The sequence below is a fragment of the Ailuropoda melanoleuca genome, chromosome 2, assembly GCF_002007445.2.
Source record: "Ailuropoda melanoleuca isolate Jingjing chromosome 2, ASM200744v2, whole genome shotgun sequence".
NCBI classification, from domain to species: Eukaryota; Metazoa; Chordata; class Mammalia; order Carnivora; family Ursidae; genus Ailuropoda; species Ailuropoda melanoleuca.
The window spans coordinates 10,629,941-10,640,836 of record NC_048219.1 but is presented as its reverse complement, the minus strand read 5'-3'; the positions used below and the strand labels follow the sequence as shown (position 1 = coordinate 10,640,836).

Here is a 10,896-nt window from a genome sequence, read left to right as displayed (position 1 = left end):
AGCTCCCTGCTCGGAGGGAGTCTGCTTCTCCGTCTGCCCCTCCTCCTGCTCGTGCTTTCTCTTTCTTTCTCTCTTTCTGACTCTCAAATAAAGAAATAAAATCTTCTGAAAAAAGAAAGGAAATGCACAGTGGAGCTGGCTTTGAACCCAGGTCTACCAGGTCCTGCCTTCTTCAGCTGCCCATGGACCCGTCACCTTCCATAGGGCTAATTTAGGATTTCAAGTTCTTGCCCAGTTCTGAACTTGATAAGAGAGGGAGACAGAGCTGGAGCTCGGGGGAGAGATGGGGATCCATCTGTTCATCTCCACCCCCAACCCTGGCCTTCTCTCCTGCAGTGGAATCCCTGGTCCCAGCTACAGATAACACACAGCGACCTTGGGCCTGAATAAATACTGCGGAGACCTTGGTGGGAAGTGGAGAGGGCCTTTATTGAAGAGCTTGGGGGTCTGTGAGCTTTTCCCCTTCCTCCAACCTCCCCTCCCCAAGCCAGGGCAGCAGGGGTACCGGGATGCTGGGGCTTTATGCTCCCAGAGAACTGAGTGACACCCCCCCAACCCTCCCACTACCCCTTGCCAGGGGCTGGCACCTTTGAGACACCCCTCCCTTCCTCCTTCCCAGGAGGTCTCAGGAGGCACCCAGGCGCCCCTCAGCAGAGGGTGAAGCGCCGGGCACTGATGTTCATGCGCGTGAGGCCGAGGTGCCGCAGCGGCGGGGCCAAAGCGAGGCCGGCCCCCGGCTCCAGCTCCAGCTCCAGCTCCGCCTCGTCCAGCAGCTCTTGGTGCAGGTGACAGGCTTGGTCCACTTTCAGCCGGTGCAGCTGGGCCCGCAGCCGAAGCAGCTGCCCCGCCAGCTGCCGGTCCTGAGCCTGCATCTCCCGCTGCGGCCGAGAGGGGGCGTGAGATTGCGGGACGGCTCCTCAGCCGCTCGTGTCAGTCTTCCCTTCTGTCAACACCCTGGGTCTTTGCACCGGCTGCGTCCTCCCCATCCCCCTCTCGCCCCAGCTTTGATCCCTCCCCAACGCTCAGATCTTGCTCTAAAACGAAGGAGCGATTGTTACACAAATACAGGTGCCTGGGGCCCCGCCCCAGGTCAACAAAACTGGAGTCTCGGATTTGGAGGCTACAGATCTTTTTGCGCATATTGGGTTAAGAGCCACCTGCTAATGCTGGCCTCCTCAGCTTCTGCCTAGAGTGTGGTCAGTGCCTCATTTTGACCTTCACTGCATCTTTGAGGTATGGCAATTTCCAGAACAGGGGAGGCCATGCCTTCCCCACCTATAAGCAGTGGCCCCAAAGGGCAGGGCTCTGTCCCCACAGCCCCAGGAGTCAGTAGTAGGTAGGTTGGATGGAATCCTGCTTCCCCAAGTCTCCCTGAATAAATCACTGGACAAGTCCATTCACCACTCCTTCACCCCAGGACAAAGCCACAGGAGGGAGGCAGTTGCTGGAGGTAAGGTCTGTCCTCATCCCCTCCCCACGCCCCCAGTTCTTGGGTCCTAAGGATGACTGCCCACCCCAACCGACTCACCAGCTCCCGTCGGAGCCACTCGAGGGCAGAGTCCATTGAGTCGAAGCCGCAGAGGGCCCCAGGGCCCCCCAGCCCACGTCTGGTTTGGGGCCTGCGCCAGGCCTGGCTCTGGACCTGGGCTGTCCACTCCAGATACGAAGGCCGCCTCGTCTGCAGCTGCAGCTTGGCCGTCAGTGCCTTCACAGAGTCCAGGCTCTCTTCCTCCTCATCCTCTTCATTTTCTTCACCTACTGCCTGGAATTTCAGTGGCCCGAGGGACATGGTGGGTTTGGGGTGAGTGATGGGGCAAGGCTGAAGTTCTGGGAAAGGCTGGCAGTATGGCTGGGGGGTGGCAGCAGGAGCCGAGGGTGACAGAACTGTGCCGGGGAGTGTGTGATGGGGAATGTTCAAGGTGGGTGTTGGAGGCTGAGTGCGTCAGGATGGGTGAATAGAGGGGTATGGGAGGCCGAATGTGCAAAGGCTGGGATTTTCCTGGCCTTCTAACCCGGGAGCCACGTGATGCCCATCCGGATGGGGGCAGGAGGAGCCCTGAGCCTCCGGCCCCTTGGATGAATTTTATTGTCTTTGCCCAAAAGGAGACACCCAGTTCCCAGAAAGGAAGTTGCTCCAGGATGAGAAAAGCATCATCCACACTAGAGTTTTGGCATTCTTCCCAAGACCCAAGTTAAGGGGGTGGGTAGTGGGTAGAAGGCCAATGAGCTGCCCTCTGTTTTCACGACATTTGGACAAGTCACTGACTCTCTGTTGGGACAGATCAATGATTTCAGGCTGTACTCTAAAGACCTTTAGGTTCCCTTGGAACTCCTTCAAGGACTGTGCATGGAATAAGGGTAAAGCTGTAGATGGACTCCTAGACCCTCCCTCTCCCTGCCCCTCCCAGGGCTTCAAACAGAGCTGTTCCCTTTCTTAAACTTTGTATTGAAATATAACAGACACACAGAAAATTTCACACATCATAAATAATGACACACCTTGCTGATTTCTCCCGGACTAAACCCACTTATGTACCCAGCACCCAGATGGAACAACTGAGCATTACTGGCATCAAGAAAGTGCCCCTGGCCTGTCACTACTCTCCCAATCTCTGACAGCAACGATTAGCTTTGCCTTTTTGTGTACTTTCCAGGTTCTCAAACTTTAGTGTGAATGGAAATCTCCTGGAAAATGTGTTTAAGGAGATGTGGGGTGGGGCCTAATAATTTGCATTTCTAACGAATTCCCATCTCAGCTGGTCTGGAATTTTAGAATTTGTACTCTTTTATGTCTGGTTCCTTTTACAAATCATTACAATTTTATGTTTATATTATGCGTGTCCACTTATGATTTCTTTTCTTTGTGTGTGTGTTTTATTTTTTTATTTTTATTATTTTTAATTTTTTTAAAAAGATTTTATTTATTTATTCGACAGAGATAGAGACAGCCAGAGAGAGAGGGAACACAAGCAGGGGGAGTGGGAGAGGAAGAAGCAGGCTCATAGCGGAAGAGCCTGATGTGGGGCTNAGCCGAAGGCAGACGCTCAACCGCTGTGCCACCCAGGCGCCCCATGCGTGTCCACTTCTGATTTCTGTTCTTTGTGTGTGTGTTTTATTTTTTTATTTTTATTATTTTTATTTTTTTTTAAAAGATTTTATTTATTTATTCGACAGAGATAGAGACAGCCAGAGAGAGAGGGAACACAAGCAGGGGGAGTGGGAGAGGAAGAAGCAGGCTCATAGCGGAAGAGCCTGATGTGGGGCTTGATCCCACAACGCCAGGATCACGCCCTGAGCCGAAGGCAGACGCCCAACCGCTATGCCACCCAGGCGCCCCTGTGTTTTATTTTTTTTTTAGATTTTATTTATTTGACAGAGAGAGAGAGAGACAGCCAGTGAGAGAGGGAACACAAGCAGGGGGAGTGGGAGAAGAAGCAGGCTCCCAGCGGAGGAGCCTGATGAGGGTCTCAATCCCAGGACTCTGGGATCATGCCCTGGGCCGAAGGCAGAGGCTTAAGGACTGAGCCACCCAGGCGCCCCAAGTGTGTGTGTGTTTTAAAAGTTTNTCCTGATGAGGGTCTCGATCCCAGGACTCTGGGATCATGCCCTGGGCCGAAGGCAGAGGCTTAAGGACTGAGCCACCCAGGCGCCCCAAGTGTGTGTGTGTTTTAAAAGTTTTTGCACACGTGTGTGCACACACACAAGCCTGGAACCGAGTGTACCAAAAGGCCCTTTGAAGGCAGGAGTCTATCTTATTCTTCTTAGTAACCAGCACTTAACACAGTGTAGGCATTAGTGTTTAAGAAATGAAAGAATTAAAACAATAAAAAGAAATGAAAGAATAATTGGATGGATGGGTCCTCCATCCTTTCACCTTTTATAATTTGCCAGCTTAGGTGTGTCTCTTGCCAGACCGGAAAATCCTAATGAACGGAGCCTTCCTCAGCCATCCTTGGGTCCCCTCACCAAATACAGGGCCCAGCTCAGTGTATGGGTTGAAGGATGGAGTGATAGGAGATGGGGCTTCTGAGGGCAGAACTAAACCAGAAGTGGCCCCCATAGAGGGCGCCCTCAGGCAGGGACTTCCAGCTGTGGTGGGGGAGGGGCGCCAGCGCCACAGCTGCTTGCATTTAAGGTGGACTCAGGGATTTCCCCCACCCAGCCTCAGGTGTAGGGGGAGGAAGCAGACAGTTCCCAGTTTCACACCCACCCTTTCCACCCCTTCCACCAGGGTACAAAAGAAGAGGTGGTGATTTTTCTTTTTTAAGTCAGTGAGAGTACCAGAGCCTAGGTTAAAAAAAAAACACAAAAATGTTGAGTGCCACCCGAGACCAAGGCACGAGGTAAAGGGCTTTAAGCAAGATTATTCTCCCCATTTCACAGATGGATGAAATTGAGGTTTCCTTAACAGGTTCTGGCCGGGGTCCTCGCTCAGAGGTGCTGGCAGTAGGAGGGGGAAATTCCTGTGAAACTAACTGTTCGATCCCTTCTTCCAAGGGGCCTCCTTAACAGCTGTCCTGCCGGCGTCGCCAGCTGCCCAGCCAGTTCCTGTCCCTTTCGGAGCCCGCGCTGGCCCCGCCTGACGCTCCTGGAGTCTGTCCTTCTGCTGGGCCCCAGGCCCACCTCAAGCGCAATGGAGTTCTCGGAGCTGATCCGTACCGGCCGGGCCCAAGCCAAGCTCTTGCGGGGTCCGGAGGTGCCCCCACTGCATGGCACGCTATGCGTCACCGGTCACCACCTGCTGCTGTCGCCAGGGCCCCAGGCGACTTCAGACTTGTGGCTGCTTCTGTTGCGTAGTGTAGACTCCATCGAGAAGCGGTGAGACGTGGCGGGGGAGTCCCCGTAGTTGCGGAGCTTGCTGCTCCGCGGAGGAGGGGGAAGGGCAAGCGCAGTGGGATCTGGTGCCCCCCTGCATTACGTCCAATCCTAATAAACTCGTTTCTCCTCCCCTGGTGGGGGCGGGGCGGGGGATACTAAGCCTAAGCCGGTCCATCCCCAGGGTCTCAGGTGACTCCGGCACCATCACATTGCGCTGTAAGGACCTGAGAGTGTTGCAGCTGGACATAGAGGGCGTAGAAGCCACGCTGGACATCGCCCGTTCCATCGAGGTACGCCAGCGGTGTTCCCAAGGCCCTTAAGCTACCCCTATTTCGTAACGAGGGGAGTAAACGGGCTGCTGCGCAAGGAGACTCAGCACCCAGTGTTATCCTGGAACACAGCTAATGGCAAGGGATGCAGGTGGTCTGGAGTACGTGCAGAGGAGGGAGCTGCGGAGTGGAGGGGCTGGTAGTGCGCGGATGAGAATATTCCGACTTTGCCCAGATCCCCCGAATTCCTTCCCCAGGCGCTGTCATCCTTGGAATCGGTCATCACTTCCTTTCCGTTCTTCTACCGTCCCAAGGGCTTGAGATTGGGCGACGCCTGGCACTTCCACCCACCGGAACGCTACTACAAGCGAGTGGATCGCGAGGTAGGTGCGGTCGTGGGGGCCTGCGGTTATGCGAGCGCCGCGCCTGGAAGGGGCGCGAGGACCGGGCTCTCACTGAGTGCCCTAACCTGGCCTTCGCCTCTCCCTGCGCCGCAGACCAACGCGTGGCGGCTGAGCGAGGTGAACGAGGACTTCAGCTTGTGCCCGAGTTACCCCCGCGCCGTGATCGTGCCTCGCGCTGTAGACGACGATGCCCTGGAGCGTTGCGCCCGCTTCCGCCAGGGAGGCCGCTTCCCTGTGCTCAGCTACCACCACGCTCCCAGCGGAACCGTGAGCCCGCCCCTCCCCACACTCCGCCAGTAGGAACAACTGCGGCCCTTCTTGGCCCTTTACTGCACTGGCCCGGCCAATTCGCCGCGCGCCTGCAGCCCAGGCTCCAGCCCTTTCGGGCCCCGCCCCCTCCGTTCGCTCCGCCCTCTCCGGATTCTGACCCCGCCCCTCTCCCGGGCTAAGGAGTCTTGCCAATCTGGGTCCCGCCCCCGGCCGTTCGGGTCCCTGGAGCCTAGTCCCGTCTTTGTCATCCCTGGACCCGTCCACGGTTTACTCTTCGGGTCCCTTTCCCCTCCGGCTACACCCCACCCAAGCCTGGGCCTTGCACCCTGTAAGTTCCGCCGCCAGGGTCCCTGCGCTCCAGCCCGCCCCTGCCAGCTCTAGACCCGCCCGAGTGTGTAGACCCCCCCTAGGGACTCCCTGAGCGAAGTCCCCGTCCGCAGGTACTGCTGCGTTCCAGCCAGCCCCTGACCGGTCCCCAGAAAAGGCGCTGCGCTGAGGACGAGGAGCTGCTGCGGGCTGTGCTGGCAGGGGCTCGCCCTGGGGCCCGGGGCTTCATCTTGGACACGCGCTCGGCTCAGGCCGCCAAACAGGCCCGCATGACTGGCGGCGGCACCGAGGCCAGAGCCGCCTACCCTGGCTGGAAACGGCTGCACCGGCCCCTGGAGAGGTGAGAGGTCTTCCTGTCCTCTCCTAGGCGCTCTCCTACCGGACTCTTCAGGGATACGCGGCGGGGGAGGGGAGGGGAGTAGAGGAGTGTCTTCCGGGAACCTTGGGGACTGTTAGGCATTTCCGGGTAGCCATCCTACCCGGTGAGCATCCCCACTTGCACAACTCCCCCAATGACAGAGCTCGTTCTTCTCTAAGCACCCCAACTCTGCCTGGAAGGAAAAAGCCTCCTTTACCTTAAACTGAAATTTGTCTTCCAGGAACAACCTTACCCCCCACCCCCACACACACCCCTCTGCTCGTTGGTCCCAGCCCTCCCCTGAGGGCTCTACCTGCACAGCTGTATCTAGCCAGGTGATGGTAGTACCAAGAGGAGGTCCTCAAGGAGATTTGCGCTTTGAGGAGAGTGGATGGCTCCCCTGTCCAGAGTACAAAACTGTTTATTCCTTGATTCAACCAATGTTGATTGAGGGCTGAGGCGGAGATGGTGGCAGCCCAGACATGGCTGGAAGATCGGCCAGAAGCGGGCAGTTAGGATTGTGTCCTGAGCAGCGGTACAGAGCAGGCGCCCCTCTCCCGTGTGTAGGTAATGCAAAGAACTTCCCTGAGAATTGGAGGCCTTTGCTGACACCTGAAAGAGGAGTTGGCCAGGGAGCAGGACAGTCCCGGCGGCAGGAACGGCAGGTGTCCAGGAGCAGAACTCTGGGTCATTTGTCCTGTTCGGGGAGCTGTGAGCACTTCAGAATGGTGGAAGTGCAGAGTGTGGGGTAGAGGCAGAGAGAGATGGGGCTAGAGGGGTGACAGGGACCAGAGCAGAGGTCTTGAATGCCATGGTTATGAGCTTAGACTGTATCCTAAATGCAGGGGGGAGCCACTGAAGTCTTTGACACAGGGCTGGAAAAGTCTCCATTAGATTTTCTGGCGGGAGGTTACCTTGGTGATCTTGAGCAGAGCAGTTCCTGGGAAACAGGAGCAGATACCGGAATCCTAAGAGTGTTGTGTTTCTCTTGTCAGACTGGGAATCCCCAGGGAGTGCTGTGTTGCTCCCATCAGATTGGGCTACTTCAAGGGTACTGTGATGCTTCCATCAAACTGGGGGTTTCCCAGGGCATTGTTTCCTGAGAGGGTTGTGTGACCCCCTCCCCGGATACCCCCCAACAGACTAGGTCTCCCCCAAGGAGTCTGGGGTCTCCTCCATCAGCTTGGGGAATCCTCCAAGATACTGAATCATTTCCGTCAGTTAGGTGGGCTCCCCAAAGGGTCCAGTGTCCCTCTTGTCAGATGGCTTCCTCTGAGGGTTCTCTGTCTGCCTCATTGGTCTGGAGCTCTTGTTCCCAGGCTGTGCTCACCAGAGCTTCGGTGGGGATGGGATGACCAGATTCCCACTTGTGCAGGGGATGGCCCTTACAGGAGAGTTTCGTGCGCCTGGTGGAGGCCTGTGGGTACCTGGAGCAGAGCATGGACTGCTGGCGCAGTCGACTAGAGGCCTGCCACTGGCTGGGACATGTGAAGGAGGCACTGAGCACCGCCTGCCTAGCAGCCCAGGCCATGGAGAGGTGAGCCCCCCGCCACGAGGCAGAGAACAGGGTGGACGGGCAGGGCCTTCAAGCCCTGGGCACACAGCCATGTCTCAGTAAGCATGTAGAGCCTAGAAATGGGCCCATTTGATTCCTGGTCCCGCCACCCCAGGCTGGGAAGGGCTGGCCACCGCTAACAGCCCTGGTCCACAGGGAAGGGGCCTGCGTCCTGGTGCATGGGGCTGAAGGCACAGACAGCACCCTGCTGGTGACTTCACTGGCCCAGCTCATCCTGGACCCCTCGAGCCGGACCATGGCTGGCTTCCAGGAACTGGTGGAGCGGGAGTGGATCCAGGTAAGTGGCCGCTCAGCCCCAGCCCTGCCCCTCCATCCAGAGACCCTGCTTCCTTGTGCCCATCGCTCTGCCCCCTCCCCAGGCTGGCCACCCCTTCCAGCTGCGCTGTGCCCACTCGGCCTTCTCCCATGCCCGCCCCAAGCACGAGGCACCCACCTTTCTCCTCTTCCTGGACTGCGTGTGGCAGCTGGGCCGTCAGTTCCCGCTGTTGCTGGAGTTTGGGGAGGGGCTGCTGCTGGCCCTGTTTGAGCACGCCTATGCCTCCCCTTTTGGCACCTTCCTCTGCAGCAGCGAAAAGGAGAGGTGAGCGAAGGGGGTGTCAAGGTGGGTCAGGGGCCAGGCACAGGCCAGGGTCAGATACCTGCTGTATCAGCACCGACGTCCCTAGAAGACATATTTCCCTTTTGGATGAGTTTCCCTTTGGGGAAAACTAAAGTGTTCTTGCCTCCCCTGCCTCCAAACCTCACCCTTCCCCCTAACTTCTGCAAACCCAAATTTGAATGAGTCCAAGGCCAGTCCTTTGGACCTACCCAGTCTGTTGAAAGCCAAGAGCAAGTGTGCCCCTCGCTTAAAAACAAGGACTGAAGGGGAAAGTTGCTGCCAAGAAAATAATTTCTGGGGCTCTCGACCACTTTGCAGGGTTGATTCTAGTAAAACAACAGAGTAGATGTTGAAAATGGAGTCAGATTGTTTGGGCTTAACTTCCGGCTCCACCACGCACCTGCTGGGTGATCATAGGACACCTGTTTCCTGTCAGTAACAAGGAGGCTTCTAGTCGAAGCCGGCATCTGTGTGGGCCGGGGCTGAGTGTGGAGTAGCTGGGGTAAAGCATGGGAGGTGCTTAGCGCAGTGCCTGGCATGTGGGCACCCCAGCAGTGGTTGTCCTTACGATCTGGTTTGCTTCTTGCATATGCTCCCAGGCCCCCCAAAGCCATCTTTCTCTTGTCAGTTTGGCATGAGGGGAAGGAGGACTCACTCATCTCCTTGCTTCTGTTGCCGGAACCCCCACCCCTTCTGACCAACATTGTTTTCACTGACTCCACTGCTGGGTCACTGGGGTTAGAAACTCTTACCTTTACGTACCTTGGTTTCCCCTTTCCTTCATATATAGTCTTTCTCCTAAAACTTTCTTACCTTGTCCTTTCCTGTCAAAGGCCCCTTCTACTAACCCTAGTCCAGATTCTTCTTTCCATGTGGGCTGTGGGAACAGCTGCCTCACTGTTCCAGCTCTATTATCAGTTTAGAAAACTCACCAACAGGGATGCTTGGGTGGCTCAGTCGGTTAAGCGTCTGACTTTTTTCTTTTTTTAAGATTTTATTTATTTGACAGAGAGAGAGAGCAGCGAGAGAGGGAACACAAGCAGGGGGAGTGGGAGACAGAGAAGCAGGCTTCCCGGCAAGCAGGGAGCCCGATGCGGGACTTGATCCCAGAACCCTGGGATCACGACCTGAGCCGAAGGCAGACGCTTTATGACTGAGCCACCCAAGTGCCCCAAGCGTCCGACTCTTGATTTCAGTTCAGGTCATGATCTCAGGGTCATGAGATCGAGCCCTATGTCGGGCTCCGCGAAGGACTCCATGCTGGATGTGGAGCCTGCTTGATTCTCCCTCCCCCTCTCTCCCTCTGCCCCTCACCCCTTGCTCGTGCTTTTTCTCTCTAAAGAAAAAAACAAAAACCCACCAACAGTCACTTGGGCCCATTTCTACTTTCTTGCTCTTGGGCTTGTAAGGTCCCCTAAATATTTCCATGCTTCTACACACCTGCTGAACTTCTGCGGACAGAACCAGCCCAAGGGGCACATTCTCAGTTACCTTCCCTGACACTTCCAAGCAGAGCTAAATGGAACTCCCGAACAACTAGGGCCTTGTCTTGTTCTACTTTATCCTAGTGCTCAGTACAGGATCTGACTGGCAAGAACATCTGCAGGAGAAAGGTTATCACAGTCCCCGGGGTGGCTGTCACCCTCCTAACCAGGGTCCCCAGTCCAGAATCCCAGAAGGCATAGCTTGAGTCTGGAAACTCACTCCCTACAGATGCCTGTGTGAAGTGAGGACTCGAACCCACTCCTTGTGGTCTGGGCTCAACCAGCCAAAAGAGCAAAGGAAACTCCGGAACCCGCTCTACGTCCCCAGTCCCTTGGCCATCTGGCCCTCTGTGGAGCCCCAGAGCCTGCGACTGTGGCAAGGTGACTCCCTACCCAGCCTTGTCCCCTGGGGAGCTAGGCCCTCAGCTCAGCTTCCTTATCTGTCCTCCTCCTCTTTCTCAGGCTTGTTTCTGCGCTGGACCCGCCCCAACCTTCAGAGGTAGCCTGGGACAAGGTGTGGCAAATAGTGACAGATAAGGAGAAGACAGAGGGCTGTGAGCCAACAGTTTCAGCCTCTGAGCCCCAACTTTAAGTGCTGGCTCCTTGGATAGTGGCTGAGATGTTCCGGAGACTCCTCCAGGTCCCTCAGCACCTTTGGACCTTGGAAGAGGGTGCCTGCAGCCCATCCTAGTCCAAAACATACTGAAGCTCCAGGTTTGAAGTGTCTGTAGTGTAGGGAGAAGGTCTAAATAATAAAGATCTCCATGACTGGTTATCAGCTCACTGGGGTGT

The 10,896-nt window shown here is 56.2% G+C and overlaps 2 protein-coding genes across 6 annotated transcripts; one reads left to right on the top strand and one right to left on the bottom strand.

Moving 5' to 3' along the window:
* Positions 1–391: 391 nt before the first annotated feature.
* FAM167B (family with sequence similarity 167 member B) lies at positions 392–1,987 on the bottom strand. The gene is made up of 2 exons (XM_002921867.4): positions 1,529–1,987; positions 392–878 (listed from the first exon to the last, which is right to left on the bottom strand). The coding sequence occupies exons 1-2, from the start codon at positions 1,787–1,789 to the stop codon at positions 648–650; spliced, it is 492 nt and encodes a 163-aa protein (XP_002921913.2). The 5' UTR covers positions 1,790–1,987; the 3' UTR covers positions 392–647.
* On the top strand, positions 1,105–10,887 carry LOC100483016 (myotubularin-related protein 9-like). 5 transcript variants are annotated; one of them, XM_034648392.1, is made up of 11 exons: positions 1,105–1,450; positions 4,412–4,818; positions 5,000–5,108; positions 5,345–5,470; positions 5,585–5,758; positions 6,202–6,428; positions 7,822–7,983; positions 8,158–8,299; positions 8,442–8,602; positions 10,334–10,485; positions 10,567–10,887. In XM_034648392.1, the coding sequence occupies exons 2-11, from the start codon at positions 4,634–4,636 to the stop codon at positions 10,605–10,607; spliced, it is 1,479 nt and encodes a 492-aa protein (XP_034504283.1). In that variant the 5' UTR covers positions 1,105–1,450; positions 4,412–4,633; the 3' UTR covers positions 10,608–10,887. The 5 variants fall into 5 exon arrangements, with proteins under 5 accessions (XP_034504283.1, XP_034504279.1, XP_034504274.1 ...); XM_034648388.1 differs by having other exon boundaries at positions 5,402–5,470; positions 8,382–8,602; positions 10,567–10,886; XM_034648383.1 differs by having other exon boundaries at positions 1,106–1,450; positions 4,498–4,818; positions 8,382–8,602; positions 10,567–10,885.
* The last annotated feature ends 9 nt before the right edge of the window (positions 10,888–10,896 follow it).

Excerpts from the sequence above, each read along its gene's own strand:
- FAM167B (XM_002921867.4), bottom strand. The coding sequence starts at position 1,789 with ATGTCCCTCGGGCCACTGAAATTCCAGGCAGTAGGTGAAGAAAATGAA. Across the intron at positions 879-1,528 it reads AGTGGCTCCGACGGGAGCTG|CGGGAGATGCAGGCTCAGGA; the intron begins GTGAGTCGGTTG and ends TCTCGGCCGCAG.
- LOC100483016 (XM_034648383.1), top strand. The coding sequence starts at position 4,634 with ATGGAGTTCTCGGAGCTGATCCGTACCGGCCGGGCCCAAGCCAAGCTC. Across the intron at positions 4,819-4,999 it reads GTAGACTCCATCGAGAAGCG|GGTCTCAGGTGACTCCGGCA; the intron begins GTGAGACGTGGC and ends GTCCATCCCCAG. Across the intron at positions 5,109-5,344 it reads ACATCGCCCGTTCCATCGAG|GCGCTGTCATCCTTGGAATC; the intron begins GTACGCCAGCGG and ends TTCCTTCCCCAG.